Source organism: Phlebotomus papatasi, chromosome 2, assembly GCF_024763615.1.
Source record: "Phlebotomus papatasi isolate M1 chromosome 2, Ppap_2.1, whole genome shotgun sequence".
Taxonomy (NCBI): domain Eukaryota; kingdom Metazoa; phylum Arthropoda; class Insecta; order Diptera; family Psychodidae; genus Phlebotomus; species Phlebotomus papatasi.
This window is the reverse complement of record NC_077223.1, coordinates 69,390,926-69,412,318: the sequence shown is the minus strand read 5'-3', so window position 1 is coordinate 69,412,318 and position 21,393 is coordinate 69,390,926. Positions and strand designations below refer to the sequence as shown.

The 21,393-nt window shown below is 33.3% G+C and overlaps 1 protein-coding gene across 1 annotated transcript; it reads right to left on the bottom strand.

The window, feature by feature from the left end:
• Positions 1–4,017: 4,017 nt before the first annotated feature.
• LOC129804021 (eukaryotic peptide chain release factor GTP-binding subunit ERF3A) lies at positions 4,018–21,392 on the bottom strand. The gene is made up of 7 exons (XM_055850979.1): positions 21,057–21,392; positions 20,610–20,816; positions 14,457–14,952; positions 9,816–10,089; positions 9,430–9,693; positions 4,373–4,541; positions 4,018–4,309 (listed from the first exon to the last, which is right to left on the bottom strand). Exons 1-7 carry the CDS (start codon positions 21,196–21,198, stop codon positions 4,266–4,268), a joined length of 1,596 nt encoding a protein of 531 aa, XP_055706954.1. The 5' UTR covers positions 21,199–21,392; the 3' UTR covers positions 4,018–4,265.
• Between the last annotated feature and the right edge of the window lies 1 nt (position 21,393).

Sequence of the window (21,393 nt, the reverse complement as noted above, 5' to 3'; positions counted from 1 at the left end):
TTCTAATTTGTTTTCTTTTCATCTTTCAGTTTTTTTTTTAATATTATGAAAACAGTTTAATTCCAGCAAATACAGTTGGTTTGTTTTTTTTTTGTTTTTCTCTTTAGTTAATAATATTTCACCTTTTTATGAGATGTTTAATTGAAATTCTCTCACTTCTATTTTTTCCATTTTGCTCACTTTTTTCTTGCACCGTCTTCTCCATTGCTTGACTTTTCTATTAGTCAGTTTCTTTTGCTATTATCGTGTTCTTATTTTTTTGTATATTTCCTTTTTTGATGTGAAATTGTTAAAGGTATTTTTTTGTGTTGTCTATTCACGTTTTGTTATGTGTCTGTTCGTTACTATTTATTTATTTTCTGTTTTTTTTTCTATTCTCTTTTTTTACCACAAATATTTTGGTTGATTGTAAGGCAGCGCTCTCAATGAAATTAAATCCACGATTTATCGAAAAAAAACATCTTTTTCTTCACACTGAAACTTCTTTTTTACATTCCTTCCTAATTCTTACGACTTTCATCGGGTTACTGATTAGAACTTTCTTTTTTCATAATAATAATAATAGTTAAAAAAAAACAAATATAAAGGGAAGTGGGGTACTTTTTAATTAGGCCTCCTTTAAAATTGAGCTTTTTCTCCTGTTTATAAATAGAATTGAGCTAAATTATATCATAATAAGGTTCAATTCCATTTAAAAATAGGTGAAAAAAGCCAAATTTTAAAACTGCCCCAATTCAATGGTACCTAACTTTTCACTCTGTTTTTAAAATAAAGAACATTAAACTGTTTCTCACGTCATCATTCTATTTCACGTTTTTTTCTATACTCCACTTTAATTTTCAAACAATTTTTAATTTTGGGCTGGTTCATACTATTTTTTTTTATTTAGGGGATGTGATTGAAAAATTCTTTTGATACTTGGGATTAAAAAAAGAGCTCTCATTCAACGAATATTTTATCAAATAATTTTTCTTTCTCAAGATTCTAAATTAATTGCTTGCTATTTTGTTTTTTAAATTTATTATGTACACAGTATATTTTATTCCCTCTTTTTTTCATTTTTCTTTATTGTTCATTGCAAAGTTGTGAAATTTTGTGCATGTCTTTTGTTGTCTCAAAGGATTAAACGGTTGTTTTTAGAACATTGTTTCTTCGTTTTTTGTCATTAAATGATTTTTTTTGCCATTTGCAAATTATCAGGCATATGCAGCTTCATAAATTTTCATTTTATAAAATAAAATTTGCCATGAACTTTTGAAAGAAGACTTTCAATATAAAGTATAACTGAAAGTCTTGGTAAAACGTGTAAAACGGTTTAACGGATCAATTTCAAAATTAATGAAAATTTAGGGAATCTAGGGATCATTATAAAAAAAGCTAAAATGTACTAGAAATTTCTCAAATATTTTTATTAAAGTATTTTTTTGGTAAAAAGTAGCGACAAAATTGCGTTTACGTCGCTAAATAATATTAACCTCAAGTTGGGGGACATTCTTTGCAGGTGTCCTTAGAATAAAATGAATAGTAAAGCGTCCTGATTCACAACCAGTTTGAAGTAAGTCATAGATCACCTCAAAATTCACCGAAATTGAGTGGATGTAGTACAATTTCATTACAATTGATTACTTTTCAGATAAAAATTAATTATCAATGCATAATCGATTGGACCTGGTTCAGGTAAAAATGATAACAAACCTGAATTTGCCTTAATCGCTTGAGAATTACGCTTAGAGTAGGATTTAACAAGTAGGTTCCTAGAGTTCAACGTTTCACCTTATTATAAGGAATAATTCGAGGAGTTTCGATCAAAATCCCGAATGGACTGTAACTCCGAAATCCAAAATCCTGAAAGCCAAAATTCCGAAAAAGCGGATATTCCGAACAGGTAGAAATCCTAAGTAGCCAAAATCCCGAATGGGCCAAAACTCCAAGATCCAAAATCCCGAAAGTCAAAATTCCATATTCTGAAGTATTAGCTACTCATACGATTGCTCCCGCGCCTTTTGGAGGCAAAGGAAAATTTTCTGTTATGGGAAATTATTCTAACAATTTATCCTTCGTAAATATTTCGTCCCTTTCAGGATTTTGGCTTTTCGGAATTTTGTCCGGGATTTAATTCAAGGACATCTCTTTTTATCCTTGAAAAAAATATTTCGTTTAAGGCTTCCGTCCATCAGATCTAGCCCAATGCGGAAGTTCTAGTCATGGCTTAGTAGCTGTATTCTCATTAGCTATACCTTTTTAGGAGTATTATTATTATTATTATTTATTTCAATCAATACCAATAGGGTCCGCCCCTCTTACTTGGTTTGAAAAAGAAAGCAAATCAGAAAATAATAACAGAGAAGAAAGAAAGGAAAAAGAGAAACGAATTTAGCCTGTTCCAGTCTGGTAGAATCTAGCGATGCCGATCAAAGATAATCTGGCATGCAAAGGATCGGAGTTGAACAAGACAACCCCGTCGACAAAGAGTGTTCGCGAAAGCTGGTTACAGTGAGCTCTCGGCACCAAGAGTCCCCGAACCCTGGCAGAGGCCCCAGGAATTAGAAGTGAGGTCAAGTAGCATAATTAAAGTATAATTTAACCAAGTCCAAACTTTCGGGAATAGGGTCAACCCTTTAGCCTGAAATCCACTGGTCTTCTTCGAATGGAAAACCAAAAATTCTATAAGGGATAGGTTGGTTGGTCTAATCCTTTGTAGAGCAGTGCAGTGAAGTTTATCGGATGCAATTCGAACTTCTTTCATGTCGGGATATTTGGGGTAACCTAAAACGAATTTGAACCCGAGAAGTTCCATTGTAAAGCTAACCACTGTAACAACTTGACCCTTGTCGTACTGAACCAAGAAGCATTCATTGGTGACTTAAAATTTAAATTTCAAGTCTGTCATCCGTTTTAGGATAAGACGACTCAAAAACATTCAGGATTTGACTTGAAAACATCTAAGGACTTAGGCTACTTCACCAAATTTCGTATTTGAAGAGCGTTTTTACTCAAATTACAAAAAGCCTCAAGTCGATATCTTTCACTATTTGGCCTTTAGTGCGCTAGAATTGCAAATTTGTCAATGTCATGATGTAATTTTAACTAACGCCCTAAACACACTTACGACTTAAGCCGGGGGATGCCCTTAGTAATTATAAACAAAATAATGATTCGACTAAATTATAATGTAATCTGTTCATTATTTTGACTATATTAACGTTAAGCCGTCTATCGGTTTCAGTTATAAGTGGTCTAGGGTATAAGATAAGACCCGTGTGACCCATAGCGACATACATCGCTTTTTTTCCGGATGTATTTATGTCGCTAAAAACAGTATTTTTCGATCTCACATCTTTCTCATGACAATTTTCTTCATCATAATGAAGATTGCCAGTGAATGAGCTTTGAGAAAATTCCCAGGAGGTCCTGCTTAAAATTTCAAAATTGGCTTTTTTATTTTTTTTATAATTTAAAATTTATTTTACAAAACAAAACGTCCTATTGCAAATTTCATTCTATAAAATAGCATTTCTGAAGCTTCAAAGGCCTGTAAATTAGAATTCACCTGATTATTCACTCCTCCAATTCTATTCTCCTCTTCAAATATTTACAACAATATAAGTAGTGAATATGAGTTTATAAGAATATTTTTTTTCTTTAAATAATAAGTAAAAGTTACAATTTTAATTTCACATCTCTTTCTCTTTTTTTTACTCTACACTTTGCCGCTATTTAAAAAAAATTGGCATATCCAAGAATTTTTCAACCGAACAATTAATATTAAAAACAAAAAAATTAGCTCAATTTTTTAAAGTGAAAATATTAGAAAGATTTCATTTTTCTCAATTTTTTTTGCATATCCTTTCTTTTTTTTTGGACAATATAAAAAATTCTACAGTTAATATTTTATTCATTTCTCTCTCTTTCGCAAGAAGGGTAAATTATTTCACATTGTGTGTCACCTCTTCACAAATATTTATCAATGATTTTCCATTAATCTGATAAAAAATTATATAAGTATAATAATAACAATTTATATTATACATAATTTTTATTTCTCTCCATAACCTTTTCATCTTTCAATATTTTCATTCTGTACTTCTTTTTTTCTTTTATATTTTCACTCACCTCAGAAATTTTCCTCTTTTGTTTGAGAATTTTATCCTTTGCTGAATCCATTTTGTTTCACTTGTTATTACTCTTTTTTTTCCATGATAGTTTATGTGATTTATCTTCTTTTGTTTTTTTCTTCTTCTTTTAAAATAAAGACGACCAACACTTTACTCAATCACCTTAAGCACTTTTCCAATTGCAATGGTTTTATCTGTAAATAGAAATTTGTATTTTAGAGAAAAAAGTCATAAAGAGATATTTTTTTTTAACTTACTCTCGTCTCTGAGTGTGAATCGTCCCATTTGTGGGAACAATTTGAATTGCTCGAGACAAATCAATCCAGAACATTCAATCCTCATAATTGCCACTTGATCCTGTTTTACAAATCGTGGTCGTGATCTTGATTTTTCTCCCGTTTTCTTATCAACTAAGCAGATTAGTGCCTACAAAAAAAACAAATAATTACAAATATTATTTTGTAAAGTATTGAAAAAGATTTTTTTTAAACTCTAAAATAATTAATATGCTATACGTTTTAGAAAGACGGAGATGGATATTTTTGATTTCATGATATTTTAATAATAAAAAAAAACAATAGGGGAGACTGAGGCAAAATTTGTCAAAACGAAAATTTCAATATTCACTATTTTCTAAAATAAAAGAGACTGAGGCTTGAAATTTTTATTAAAGATAGCTTTCATGAACCTTCTTAAACTTCCAAAGTTTCAAGGGACTCGAGAAAGGATTACGTAAAATAAAAAATAATGAAATTTTGAGCCCTATTTTTGGAATATTTGGCTTACAGAAAATATCAATACTGCTTAGCTCAATTTAAGCACATTTATCGTTAAAATAGAGAAAAATTATCTTTGACAAAGTTGTAGAGGAATAAATTTCCTATAAAAATACAGTAGACTCTCACTCAATCGGCTCTTTCTCAATCGGGCGTCAAATTTTGTTGACAATTTTCACGTTTAATTATGAACCTAATTCGATCAAATTCGCTGTAGTTCTTCCTATTTTATCGTGATTCTTTATAATTGAGCGCTTTTTGTGAAATTTACAAAGGCTTTGACGCTCAATTCTATCGCTAAACCGGATGACATTTCGCCCCATATTCCCGATTGAGAGAGTCTACTGTATGTCTATTTGATATTTTTAACGTTTGCGACAGTAAAACGTCACAAATTATCCGAAGACTGACAAAATTTGGCCCAGCAATTTTGAGAATCTCCACAAAATCGACTTTTAGAAAATGATTCGAAAATCACATTTCTTTCGAGATAGAGGAAAATAGTCTTCTGCAATGTTGTAGAGCAGTAAATTTCCTATAAGAATATACTCATTATAAAACGTTTAAGTTTTCTCAGAGCTCGTGAAAGAATTAAATATGCGTTTTGCCCAGTCTCCCCTAATAATAACAATAATAAGTTTATAAAATTCACAATAATAATAGGATCATCCCTCTTACAATTGTGGAAAAAAGCAAGACATTAAACAAGAAAAAAATTAATACAATAAAAAGAAACAATAGTGGGATAGCGTTGCAGTTTTGCGAAGTGCTCGAACTAGTGGCTTAGATGCTATACCTCAAAAGTACTTTCGCATCATTAACCCTTTACCGGTTCATTACCGATTTGAACCAATTCATAAATTACTCAAAAGATAGCCCAAAATGGCTTAGGAGTAATACAAATTGATTTTCTGATAAAATTTAGTTATCGGTTATGAATCGGTTCATTACTGGTTCAGAACCGATTGAAATCGGTTCAGTTTTATCGAAAATTCAATGGCTTTTCCCAATTTAAAGAATGTGATGGAAAAAAGCCGTAAACTGTTCAAGTTTAATTTACATTGTATATATTCAATAACCCTTTAAAGACAATTGGGACACCGGTGTCCCGAAAATAAAAATAATTTTCTAGTCAAAAAAAAGTTGATGTTTTTGAGACACCGGTGTCCCACTCGTCCTTAACCCTTTAAGGATGATTGGAACACCGGTGTCCCATAAAGAAAATAATTTGTCCTGACTACCTAAACTTATTTTCTTTCTAATGTTTGTACATAATTCTAAAGTAGAAGGTTGAAAGAATCTAGGATATTTTTTTTAAGTCTCCAGATATTTGCTGTATAGTAAATTTTTAAGCTCAAAAATGACGAATTTTTAAATTCTCATATTGAAAATTGATTTAAATTATTTTTTATACTTCCAGTTTTTTTTAAGCAAAACCGTTTTGGAAAAGGAAAGTACAATACTCAAACATAAAATTTTTCGCTAGAGTGAAAATTATCAGTCATTGGCATCGTCAGAAAAATTACTTAAATTTTTGGGCTATTTTTGTGGCTATCGTTCATAGAGTCAAAAAAAAATACACCAAATTAGACTATGTTGGCTTTTCGAAGGTTAGATGTAAGACCTTTGACAAGTTTTGTTTATCGGATTCATTTTTATTGGTGATTTTCGGTCAGCGAAAACTGTCTCGTCGTTAAAGGGTTAAATGGATAAACTGTAAAACATATTAATCTGCATTGTCCGTGAATATCCGTGAAAAATTCCGTGGTCCCCGAATATCAGAAAAAATCAAGCTCTACGAAAATCCACGAAAAGTTCAGCGGTCCTCAAAGATTCCCGAGAAATCTCGTGGAAGGTGCAGTCAGATGCCGCGTTTTCTAATTTTTTCCTCCTTTTAATTATTTTTTAAAAGTGATATTTGTGTTATAATTAATAATTCGACAATTTATTATAGCACCGTTTTTCATTTTTTTAACTGCTCGAACTCCAAGAGAGAGAGAGAGCAGTTTTCACAAACCATTTTTTTTTTTCAAATTCTCACCATCCTACCTGCTAAACGGTAAGAGATATTGACTTCCGGTTTTTTAGTGAACCCCCCACAAGTCAACATTCTCTAGCGAAATAACTTACCCGAATCACTCTTCACCCCTTTCATCCCCTCCAAAACATTATTTTTTGACTTATCTCAAAATTGTCCCTAACGATTTTAATGATTTTCGGATATGTTTTGTAGTTAGTTGAGCTGAACATTTCGTTCTTAGACACCTTTCACCGGAAAATTCGGGATCTTGGATTATTCAAGATCAAAGTTTAAACACCCTGAATGGATTATTTTTCAATGGATTTGGACAAATTTGAACTTTTTCGAAAGCTCTTTTAATTCTGAACTCGACGGCATCGGTCACAATTGATGATGGTATCGGTAAAACAACGGTAATAGCCCCATTTTAAAAATACTGTTTTTTCGCACTTTTTCATTCTTTTGACACATATAAAATTCAAACGGTAAGAAATATCGACTTCCGGTCTTCGATGACCCATATTCAAATGACAATTTCTCGAAGCTAATTTTTTTGTTTTTCCCTCTCCCACTTCATACTTTCCCTATCCCCCTAAAATACGTCAAAAATGAGGTTTTTCGAACTTTTCAAAAAATTGGCCCTGACGATTTCGTTCATTTTTGGATATGTCTTGGAGGTAGTCCAGCTGAACATTTCGTCCCTCGACACCTATCACCGAAAACTACCATCTTGGATTATTCAAGGTCAAAGTTAAACCACCCTGGAGAGCCTAATTTTCAAAGGATTTGGTTAAATTTGGACTTTTTTGAAAGATTTTTTAATTCTGAACCCGATTGCATCGGTCATAATCGGTGATGCATCGGGAAAGTAACGGTAATAGATTTATTTTGGAAATACCGTTTTTCGGCACTTTTTCAGTCTTTTGACCCGTACAAAATTCAAACGGTAAGGGATATTAACTTCCGGTCTTCGATGACCCCTCCTCAAATGACATTATCTCGAAACTAATCTCTTTATTTTTCCCCCTCCTCCTTCATGCGTTCTCCATCCCCCAAAAATAGGTCAAAAATGAGGTTTTTCTAATTTTGTAAAAAATTTGCCCTGGCGATTTCGTTCATTTTTCGAAATGTTTTGGAGATAGTCCACCTGAACATTTTGTCCTTTGACATCTATCACCGGAAAAATCGCCATCTTGGATTATTCAAAATCAAAGCCTAATTTTCACCCGATTTGTTCAAATAATTAAAAGGTTAATGATTTTTTGAAATCCTCTTTTTGAACAATTTTCAACTTGAAGATGGTTTTATGGTGATTTATGGACAAATTTAATTCAACAATAATTTTATATGCATCAGAAAAATATGTGAAAAGGAATATAGGGGCAGAGCTCTTTCTCGGGAGTTCGAGGAGCTCGCTGAGCCTCGGACGCTTTGCAACCCTTTTTTCACTGAAGGCGCGAGCACATATAAATTTCAGTAAGAAACAGTGGACGTTCCTACAAGATTCAGTATCGTCACAAAAATTGTGCACCAAACGAAAATGGCTTAAAAAAGCGTTTCGTTGTTCATTTAAAAACTTTCAAGAGCACAATGGATTTCACGATTACTGAATACAAGTTCGTCCGCCTTCTCCAAAAGGGGTATTTTGTATCCTAAGCCATTGTCGGTGCCAGTACACTCAGTCCCGGCATTAAGTCATTCGGGATTATGCACCTGACGGAATCATGCACACACAATTATGCAAGTTTGCCTACCCTTGGGAGTCAATTTATGAAATCATTTTTGAAATACGCCTGAATGTATACTATGTTGCGACGCAGGAAATTTAAAAACACTATGCTTCTTTTTCAGAATAAAACTTTAATTTCTTTTATTACGGTAATTTTGTTAAAATATTCTAACCATTTATTGAAGAACTCTGGCCAAAAAGTACTGTTTCTTAATGCATTTCTATTAAACAGTTGAATCTTTTTGTTTGAACTACTTTTACTCCGCGCGAAATTCGTTCTACGGCATTTATTCAAAAGAAAGCCCCTGCGTGTATGCAAATTTTATCGATGGTTAATGCCATTTCGCGCGTTTTTTCGGTCCCGAAAATATGCATAATGCCGGGATCTAGTGTAGTCATATTAAAAATTTTAAATATTTTTAGATTTTGTCGAAGAACCGGTCGAGTGAGGGCACTTTACCTTATAATTTTTTTCGCTTGCATCACTAAATTTCTCTTTAATCGAATTAATCTTTATATATTTACACTCTTTTGTCATGTAAATTTAAGGAAAAAAAAGTTAAAACAATTCTTCCGAATATTACACCTAAATAGAAGTAAAATCAACTTTAAAATATAATTAATCGAAAATCACAACGAAAAAGAGTCAATTCAACATCGATTCGAGTAAGTTTTACTCCATTATTTTTCTGAGTGTATAGATTAATATACTAAAATATTTCACAAAATAATTCTTAAGTGAGTTCAAAGCGTTAATGTTGTAAAATACAATTCAAAACGTTCCCTTACCTTTACTGTAATTTCCTCAGCTGCACAGTGAATATGCATAACGGCTGAATATCCAGCACAAATGATGGATTTGTGCTCGAGAATCACCACTTGAGCATCGAAGATTTTTCCAATTTTGATTGGATTTGACGCATCGCAGAGTACAAAGCCAGGTGATACATCCTCCTCTTCGATTCCTTTCAACTTGATCTTGACATTTTCCCCAGGACCCACAGCTGTCACTTCATCATCATCTGACCACAATTGATCCACCGACACTTGAGTCTGTCAATTGCAAAACAAAGAGAGAAAGAGAAAAAAGACAAATTCCCCAATTAGTGATAAAAACCAATCAAAAAAAAACAAGTAAAATTGTGATAAGCATGTGACATAAAGAGTAAACTTACTCTATTGGGCATAACGAGTAAATTTTGTCCTTTCTTCGCACAACCAGACTCCACTTTTCCCATTACCACCGTTCCCATATCTTTATATTTATCTACAATAGGCATTATAAATGGACCGTCTGTTTTTCTATTGAGAGAGGGCAACTCATCGATGAATGGAATAAATGCCTGGCCCGAGTACCATGGGCAAACACCTTGATCAATTGGTTCCCTAATGCCCTGCCCCGTCAGCCCAGAACATGGCATGAAAGTTAGATCTTTTGCCGGATTGAATCTGAAATGAGAGGTGAGAGAGAGATTTTTTTTTGTTAAAATGCTTCTTTTTTTTACATCACATCATTTCCAATTTATATATTTTTTCGATATTTTTGTTTTTACTGTAAATTAAATGATTTTAGACATAATTCGAGCCGCGTGTCTGGAAGTGTTGAGAAATTTAATATAAAATCAAATGAAATGTAAAAATTATCAAAATTGTTTTATTTACAATAGCAATCATATTCTTAAAAAAAGTTTATCCCTAATGCCCAACGCACAATAACTTTTGTTTAGTAAACGTGTTTTTGACATTTCAATGAGAGTGAATGAAATGTAGATCTAGTTATCTCGCTCACTCTCACAGGCAATTTTGAAAACATGTTTACAAACAAAAGTTATTGTGCGCTGGGAATAAGTCTTTTGAATACATCAATTTTCAATGAAAAAAAAAAGATTTTACTTGCGCTCAGAGATCATTTTCAAAAATCTGCAAGTTTCATAAAAGCAGAATTTCACTATTTGTGAGAAAACAGAAACACAAATTTCAATTAACTCCGACTATTTACTATAAATTAAGAAATTAACAAATTGATCAGTAAAAATTTAAATTTATAGTTAAAAATTTTGATCAGTCAAAAAACATAAAATTGATCATTAAGCTCAACGCACATTAACTTTTGTTTGTAAACCTGTTTTTGACATTTTAGTGAGAGTTAAAGAGATCTAAATCTAGTCATCTTGCTCACTCTTACTGGCAGTTCCGAAAACATGTTTACAAAACAAATGGTATTGTGCGTTGGGCATTAGTTTCACAGAAAAAATATTTTGTAAAATTGTTCGTAAATGTTTGTAAATTCCTACTGGGTATTTAAGAAATTCTCGTAAATCGTATAACCTACTAAAAAGTTCGTTAAATTTGTACTTTTTCACATACATGACAAGCATTTGTTTGTTCTTCAACAAACTTTGTTCGCACATTTTTGTTTGGCTGGGAAAACTTTACGAACAAATAAAAAACATTACGAACATTTTTTGCATATTTGCAAACATTAACGAACAAATGTTTGTAAAAATACAAAAAATTCTCGTCATGTTTGTAAAAAAAAAGTACAAAATTTTACGAACGTTTTAGTGGGTTATACGATTTCCGAACATTTCGAAAGTCCCCAGTAGGAATTTACAAAAATTTACGAACAACTTTACAAAATATTTTTTTTGCAGTGATAGTCATTTGCAATTTGTGATTTCCGTCTTATTTCTAGCGTAAAGACTCATAATTTTGAACAGTCTGCTTATAAGCATCGATGTTCCAAGTTTGAAGTGCGATATTTTCAATACTAATTGATATTTTTGGTTACTATCTTCTCAGAAGGGTTCTTTAGAAACTAGGCAAGCTATTTATCGTTTTTTTTTACTAAAATTAGTTTTAATACGTTTAAAAATGAATTGATATATAGAGGTGAATTTGACTCTTATTTTGGACAGATTGGTTGTAAATTTGGACAGCTAATTCGCCTCAATAGGATGCCCATTGTTCTCCATTTCAAAAAGCTATCTTACCAAGACCTATTCCTGTTTATGGAAGGGAACCGTAGAATGTCACAAGAAGTCGGGAAACTTTCCATATCATTCATTAAAGTGAGGCGATTTCGGTAATCCAAGTACTCGCGGATTCGCGCATTCCCTGGCCTTTCAGGGAGTCTTTTAAGGCTTTTCTCATTACATCTCGTTCGTAGAGATGATGCTCCTTTGTTTCTCAAGGCATTTATACAACCTAGTCATCACAAAAGCTAAAACTACGAAATTTAGTTAGTACTCCACGACAGCTAAATAAGGCTGAAGTAAACACGAAGTTCTGTCATATTTCTCATAAGCAATTGCTCACACTGAATTTTCAACAAAACAATTTCAACTCAAATCATATTCAAAATTTAACGTTTTTAGTGTTAAAATCTTCCAAAAAGAACAAATATTTAGATATAATTTGTTATTCATCAAATATTGGAATAAGAATCCTTCATTTTAATCAATTTATTTTTAGTGTCCAATTTTATCCTCAAAGTGTCCAAATTTAGAAACTGTCCAAAATTATGAGCCTTTCCCCTATATTGACTAAATTTAATTTTTATTGTCCATTTTTACTAAAATACTGTCCCCTATTTTTCTACAGACATAATCTTGTAATGATTTCATAATAATGATAATAGTAATATTATCTCTACCTAAGAAGAAACTTTATGTTTAAGCCGTTGATGTGGCTATAATTTTTGATTCCCCGAAAAATGTATGGGATTCCCAAGATTCCCGAAAAATCTGATGAGTTATTTGAGTTTCCTGACGAAAAATGTATGAGTACCCCCCCCCCTCAACTCGCCTGTAAAAATGTAGATTCCCCGACCGACAGATTCCCTGAAAACTTTTATGGGTTCCCGGCCCCTTCAAAAAATGTGAATACCCGGATTCCAGAACCCCCGAAAACTAATGGACTGCTCCTTAACTCTCCTGAAATTTTTTATAGGTTCCTTGAAAAAATATGGATTCTATAAAAGAGAATTTGTTTCTCGTGTCTCCCAAAAAGGTATGGAACTTCGAAGATCCCCGAAAATTTTAGGGACATATTGTGTCCTAGAAAAAAAAAACGGGTTTCCTGGAAACTTAAGGGTTGCCTAGGTCGTCTGAAATATGTGGATCCCCCAAAAAATTATTGGGTTCTCTGAAAACCTTTATGGGTTCCTCGAGGTCGTAGACTAAAAAATGTGAGTGCTTGGGTCTCCAGAAAAAAAATGTATGGGTTCTTTGGGTTCCTCCAGAAAATGTGGATACTCGGGGTTCGGATTTCCCGAAATATTTGTTCTTTGGGTTTCCTGTTAACTGGATTCCCTGAAAAATGAATGTCTTCCTCGGGCCTCCCAGAAAAATGTATGCGTACCCCTCGGAATCTAGGTTACTCGCGTTGTCTGAAAAAACGTGAGTTCCTTCCGGGGTTCCTATAAAAGTTTCCCGGAAAAAAAATATGGGTTCGTAGGGTTCCCTAAAAACTTTTATGAGTTTCCCAGGTTTATTTAAAAAAATGGAGTCACTGGGACTTTTGACGACTTTTAGGGGTTATACGGGTTCCCCGAAAAAATTATTGGGTTCCCTATAAATAAACCTTCATTGGTCCCCTGGATTTCCTCAACTTTTACGGGTTCCCTGGAGCGTTTGAAAAAATTTTTGGTTCTCAGGATCTCTGAAAAGTGAATGGGTTTCCCGAATCTCCAGAAAAAAAATTATGAGTTCCATAGGTTTATTGCTAAAAAAAGCTTCGGCGTGTTTTCTAAAAACTTTTGCGGGTTCCTTCAAAAAATGTTAATGCCTGGATTCCGAGTTCTCCGAAAAACTAATGGGTTCCCTAGGTTTCCTAAAAACTTCTATGGGTCCCTGGATTCCTTGAAAAAAAATATGGGTTCCCTGGGGGAGCCTCGTAAATTTATTAGGTTTCATGGCAACGTTTATGGGTTTCGTGAAAACTTTTTTGGCTTTCCCAGGTTTCCTTAAAAAAAATACGAATTTCCAGGTTTCCTGACTGAGAAATGTATGCATTCTGTGGACAGATTGGCTCAAGTTTCTCGAAATGGGTTACCAGAATTTTATAATTAATTTTCTTCTCTCTATCCTTATTATTATTATTATCATAATTATTCTAATTTACAGGAAATCAGAATGTTCATTCAAAAAGTTTTAAATTTAGTTATCTTGGAAATGTTCGATAGGACCTTTGCCTTTGAGTACCCCAGCCTTTGAATGTCATTTTTTTACCCAAAACAAAAATACTATTTTATTAATCGAAGTTATTACTTTAGAATCTATCTTTATCACGTTATTTTTATTAAGTTATAAGTAGAACACAAAGAGATCCCTTAGGATTTAATATTTAACAAGGAAAATAAAAAAAAATATTCGTCAAGGAACTTCTTTGAAAATCAATCAATATTGATCATAAATATTTGAAAGCAATTTCGTGATTCAACTTGTAAGGCTTCTTTAATATATTTTCTTTGTGAATATTAAATTTAGGAGTGTTTCTCTTATCATTCAGTTCAATAAAAGATAATTTTATATGCTATTTAATTAAAATTGTACAATATTAATAATATTGAGGGGATAAGAAGAAGTGTAAAGTTTATGGTATCTGCTAAAATAAATAATTCAACACGTAATATTGATGTTATGATAATAAATAATTCGTGTAAATCAATATAGTTAACACCCTTCAATGGGAAGAAATGGGTTGAATAAAAATCAATTGATGCAACAAAAGAAGTGAGTTGTAACAAAAAAAATCAACTGCGTAATTTACAAATATTCCATGAAGGAAAAAATAAATAAATAAATTTGACTCACCCGAGTTTCTTAAGATAGGGCAGAATTTTGTCTCGGCATTCGTTGTATCTGTTCTCATCCCAATTCACTGTTGGATCATCCATCTTGTTCACAAGAACAATGAGATGCTTAACACCGGCGGTTTTGGCGAGCATAGCATGCTCCCTGGTCTGTCCACCCCGATCGAAACCCGTCTCAAATTCACCTTTCCTGGCGCTAATCACGAGTACAGCCACATCAGCCTGAGCTGCTCCACCAATCATATTGGGCACGAAGCTCTTGTGGCCGGGGGCATCGAGGATGGTAAAGTGCTTCTTGTCCGTCTCAAAATAGGCACGTCCCACTTCCACTGTCTTTCCCTTGTCACGTTCCTCCTGGTTGGTGTCCAGCGCCCAAGAAAGATACCAACTCTCTCGTGACTTCTCACGTGCCTCACGCTCATACTTCTCCAGTGTCCTCTTGTCCACCATCCCCGTGAGGGACATTATTTGGCCGCCAATGGTTGACTTTCCAGCATCTGCAAATGTAAAGACGAACCTTACATTTTTGCCCATTTATGAAGCATGTGCTTCATGTTAAAAAATGTAATTCGAAAAATGGCCTTCCAATTTAATTTTGTTAACCCTTCAAAAATTCAGGAATTTAGAATAATCAGGAAACCACGATTTACATTTGGGTTATTTGTTTTAGTATTCAAATAAATAAGTCCATTGACTTTTGTAAAGTTTACCTAGTTTAGGAAATTAATATTTTGTTACTTGTTATTCCTGAAGAAATCTTTTCCATATGTCATTTAAAATGTATAAAACATCGTTTAATAAAAAAATAATTAAAAAATGCCTTAAATCATAAAAAAAATATTACAAATATTACAAAAATTTAAAAATCTACTTTTTCAGAAATATACAGAAATAAAATATTTCGTAGATGTTTATAAACTCACACTGGGGGACATACGAAATGCTCGTAAATTGTATAACCCCTAAAGTTTGTAAAAGTACATTTTTCACAAACATTGTTCGTAACACGATCACTTGACGAACATTTTTTGTTCTTTTACAAACACTAGTTCGCATATTTTTGTTTGTTTGGCAAAACTTTATAAATAAATTACCAAATTTCACAAACATTTTCTGTGTACTTATGAATATTTATGCACAAAAAATACTGTTATTTTTGAAACAGGCTTTGCGAAATACTCGAATTCGTGACTTAGATGCTATACCTCAAAACATTTTCGCATCATTTACCGTTTACCGGTACTCAACCGATTTAAATCGATTCATAAATTGCTCAACAGATTTCACAAAACAGTTTAAAGAGTAATAAAAATTATATTCGAACAAAAATTACTTATCGGTAAATAGCCGGTTCATTACCGGTTCACAACCGATTTGAGCCGATTTATAAATCACTCAAAATATTTCTCAAAATACACCTCAGGAGTAATTTAAATGAATTTCGTATAAAAATTATTTATTGATTATAAACCAGTTCATTACCGATTGGAACCGGTTCAGTTTTGTCGGAAATTCCAAGACCTTTCCAACGAGCCCAAACATGACCCCATTCGCTTGATAAATGCGCTCTCTAGTGTCTTTTTGACCTCTGACCTTGAAAAATCGTTATCAGGAATGATTCAACGGTATTTTCGTCTAAGGACGAAATGTCCGCCTGGGTAATATCTAAAACATATCCAAAAATATGAAAAAAATCGCACGACGCGTTTTCGAGCAATCCCAAAAAATATGGTTTTGGAGGGTGGGGGAAAAATGACAAAAAACAAACGAGCAGTAAAAAATTCAAAATGGGCAGTGAAAAATTAAAAATGAGCAGTAAAATATCTAATTATGGTCAGTAAAAAACTTTAATCCTTACAAAAATAGGCCTACTTTATATATTTAACATTTAAAATAGTTCCATATAGAGTAAAAGCCCTTTATTTTCCCTTTGCCAAAATTTGGACAATAATATCACTGTTTCAAATTTTTTTGTTACTGATCAATTTTAACTTTTTACTGCTCATTTATTCAATGCCGGGAAAAATTAGGGGCATGTTAACGATCCTTGAATCGACTAATGGGGGGGGGGTCGCCCGAAGGTCCCAAGTCGCTATCTCTAACCGTTTGGCCTCTAGAGCTGATGACAACCGGACGAACGGACGGACAAACAGCGTGACGACATTTTTCAGAAATCGTCTGAAACGTGAAGATTTATTGACAAAAGTGGTTTCCGGGGGGTGGAAGGTGGAAATTTTGTAGGGTGAAAAAATCGAGGGATTATACAGTGCTCTCTCCGTGGAGTTCGAGCAATAAAAAAAGTACAAACATTTACGAATTTGTTAGTAGATTATACGATTAACGAGTCACTCCAAAATTCCCCATTAGGAATTTACAAACATTTACGAACTATTTGACACAAATTTCAAAATTCAATATTTTACGGGACAAAAGAGACCGAGGCTTCAAAAGTTTTACCAAGGAGAGTTCTCACAAACCTCTTTAATCATACATAGTTTTAAGATATTCGAGTAACTAATGTAAAAAAAATAAAAATAAAGAAATAAATAAAATAAATGCATTGAAATTTTGTGCCCAGAAATTTTGACTAACTCAATCAAAGCATTTTTTTGTTAAGATAGAAAAAAGTAGTCATCGACAGAGTTGTCAATAAAATATTTTTTTATTTAAGAGAGTTAAACGTTACGGATTTCCGGGATTTCCCCAAGCCTGCCAAAAATTTGCCCCAGTATTTTTGAGAATTTGCACAAAATCAAGTTTTAGAAAATGGCACAAAAATCATCACATTTCCCTTCGAAACACAGGACTTTGATCTTCAGATGGGTTGTAGAGCGGTAAATTTCCATTTTTTTAGTTTAACCTATTCGTATATATTATATATATCACATACTGCCTCTGTCCCAAAAAAAAAATCGTACGTTTAAGAAAACATTTTATCACGAAAAATTGTTTTGGTACTATGAGGATAGGTGTTTCAAATTTTGTATCCCAAATGGAACAAAATAGGGTGACAATAGATCCTAACCTGACACGAGTTCTTAAAGTGGCAATAGTTGTTCCATCGACCGCAAGTATTTGAACATAAAGAACTTGAATTCAATGACGTGCATAGGCTCCTCGCTTCCCCGCCAAATTTTACGTGCTAAATATTCTCGAGGATTAGGGTGGAATCACCAGTTCTCGCCAGTGCCCCACTTCTCGCCACTTACATTGAAATCGCTATTTTTCGCAATTTACAGTGCTGTCTCGCTATATGCACAGTTTGGGTACTTTTTTTGACAGTTCTCTCTCTGAATATGCACAACTTTTTTTGAAATTCCCAACGGTTTTTCTCCTTCTTTTAATAAATTATTATTTTTTTATTGTTTTAGAATTTCCCGTGTTATTTTAACTATAATATGAGACAGAAAAAAATAAAATTAAGATAATTAAAAACGAGAAAAATTAGTTACCAAGAAAATAATTTTCTTTATTGCTTTGTCAAAATGTAAACAAATTGATTTTGAATGCAACCGACACAAAAGCTGTGCATATAGAGAGTGTGCATATAGAGAGACAGAACTGTATGAAATAAATGATTCGCAATTTTTTTGTATTGTTTCTGCTTCTACGCATAGAATCGAAAAATAATAATTATTCGTTTTGGATTCACGATTTTGATCACTTTTTAGAGCAATATTTTAAGCAAGTGCATCGAATCCAACATCTCTTACCAAATGTACTAAGTGTCGTCAAATTTTCATCAGGCCAAAAATACCTATTTGGGTAAATAATTTGTCTATTGAATATTTAATTGCACTTGTGGAATACATAAAATTTGTATTTAGTCAATTAATATTTCATTTTATATTATTTTTGTATAAAAATGAGGCATGGCGAGAAGTGGTAATATTCTGGAATTGATTTTACCACCTGTCGCCATATCTTTTCAATAGGCGACGCTAACTTCACTTCTGCATTGTTTACTTTCTGCAAAAGCCCCATAATTTGATTTCTCAAATAAAAGTGAAGAAAAATCATTTAAAGAGAGTAATAATAAAGTGATCACAAGGAAAGAGAAATAGTGAATGTATTCTTTTCATAGCATTGCCTAAAATAACCGAGTGTGGTTCTTTTCAAGTGGGTGGCGAGAAGTGGTTACAAATTTTACAAAACTGACGAAAAGTGGTAAAAAGTGGCGACGAAATGGTTATTTTTGCATTATTAATGAAAATCAGTTTTTTAAGTAGTTAAGCGTTATGTTCTAGGATTATTGTTTTCACGTATCTAGAGCCAATACATCTAAGTAACTTTGTGTCAAATTTGACTTATCTTGTAACAAGGATTCAAAAGTTATGATTAAATGAATTTAATTTGTTCCTAAACATGGCGATAGCCGGTTATTCCACCCTAGTCTGGGTACATTTGAGTTTGGTCTGTACAAACCTAATTATGAATGAAGAGACGGCTTGGCGTATAATTTAAACCGAAATAGGGAAGTCTTTCAGACTTCGCACATACTCTGGATTCAAACATTTCATATTTTTTCCATTACTCCTTTAATGAATCTGACCTAATTTTTCATGTAATTAGAGGTTTAAAACTAAGTATTCTATTAATATACTACCATAGATAAGATCAGATTCATTAAGGAAATATGAGAAAAAGATGAAGTGTTCGAAACAAAACTGTGTGCGAAGCCTCAAAGCCTTCCTCTAATGAATTAACTATATTTTTTTTTAAAATTAATTTTCCACTTAGCCGTCTCGCGACTTAAGCTTTAGGACTGTCTGGGACATTAGTTTATTTAAAATAATTAAAATTAAACAAAATCATTGCCTTTAGTTTTCGTTTATAGGGGAAAATACGCTACCATCGGACGATTTAGGGTAAGTGTGCCAAATTTCGGCATAATTTCATGCAAGTGGCAAAGTCTTGAAATGTAATATTTTTAATACAAATTGATTTTTTTTATTTCTTTTTCTTAAAGCGTGTTGCTTGGAACCTTGTAGACAATTTAATCGTCTTTATTTACTCTAAAATCATTCTTAATACATTTTAAAATTAATAAAAATGTAGACTTAGCTTTGGTGCCCTATTTCGGCCACCTTCATTCTCATAGTTCCTTGCCCTTCAGAAATTCTTCCAATGTCTTTTTCGCGTCATCTCGCTTGTCGAAGCTATATTTTTTGTTATTCTTTTGCATTGTATAATCTTTAGAGTAAGTAAAAACTAAAAATTCATGGAAATTAGAGGAACAAAAAAGGTGGCCGGAATTGCAAGCTGGCCGGAATTTGGCACACTTACCCTATGCTGAGCACAAAACATTTTTTTTCAATGTGTTATAAATGAATTTGGCCCATTGTAATATTAAATTTTAATAGCTAGTCCAATGCTTCAAAATTTCAGAAAAGAGCTATGGGTGAAATCCATAAGGAATAGAGAGAAAAAATTGTATTGTCCGAAACTTAAGTCGTCCGAAGGTAGCGCGCTTTCCCTTACCAAATTTTTCTTTTTATTGAATATCAACTTTTTATTCGGAATAGCCTTTGCAATGTACTCTAAATTTAATTATAGGACTAAGTGTACACAAAATTCTAAAATTACATTTTCATGAAATCCGAAAATATCCCCTGTATGAAATACTTACCTTGTGAACAAGAAATCTCTACATTGCATTCCCTCCTTAAGATAAAGTGCAATTTTATCGATTTTAAGCCCAATTAGGCTTCATTGTGTTTTCTACGAATTTTCTAATTTCCCCTGAATTATTTCCTCTGCAATTTCTATTATTATTTTTTTTTTAAATAAAAATACATTAACACTCCCTGATGGCGGGAACACCTCGTAACTTCCATAAAAGCCCGCAGACGGAATAGACAATAAAAATAAAAGATGAACTCTTGGAATTTACAATGATAAAGAACAACAGACTTGGCAACAAAGAAAATTCTGGGTAATTTTCCTCTAAAAGAATTTGTAAACATATGGCAGATTGGATTGTCCGTGTACAGGGCTCGTAGGGGATATTGACTAGAATGATTATCATTGGGGTTTTGGGGGGAGATTGAGCAGCTCGAGGGAGGTCAGGTGGAATCCTCAAGAAGAGAGAATAGAGAGATTTTGTGTGGAGAATTCCTTTGTGGATGGAAAAGAGAAAATGATTTTGACTTACCGACATGGCCAATGAAGACAACATTGACGTGTTCCTTCTTGCTCTTGCTCTCCTCAATCTTCTGGGACTTCTTCTTGGACTGTTTTGGGGTGACGTCGTTCTCACCATCGCCATCCTCTGCATCTTCTGCCTCCTCATCCTCGGGCGTTAATACTGGCTCATCCTCCACGTCCCAGCTGTCGAGGGGATCATTGTCGGGCACGGAAGCTACGGGAGGGACAACGGTATCTGGGTCAGATGATGCTGAAGCCCAATCACGGCCAGAATATCTCTTCATGCCCCCCAAAAATTTTCCAACGACAAAATGTCTGCGATCTGACAATTCCGACGATGTGGCACATTTTTTTTCTCACAAACTTTCTGGCCCAATTTTTGTTAGTTCATCCCCCTCTTACCCACCCCAAAATACTACCCTAGAATCCCCAGATACTATCCCTGGCACCCTACCATTGTTCTCTGGCCGGTTTTCCTCCATAAGATCTGTGGTGACGACCGATGTGCGCTCCTGACAGAAGCTCGGCACGAACTCCATTGCATTTACATTGAGTGTGGAGAATTTTGCACTTATTTCGGCATTCTCCTGCGACATGGTGAAAGTCTCTGGGTGTATTCAAACCTTCACGATCGGTATTCAGTACAGGTATATTACAAAAATTAACTATTATCACTAAAAAAAGCTAAGATTACAAGTTATGGAAAATTTTACATCTAAAACTTTTCCACACGCGTTCGACACATCAAATTCAAAATGGCTCACGGTTGGACTAGAATGGTAACCCCCGAA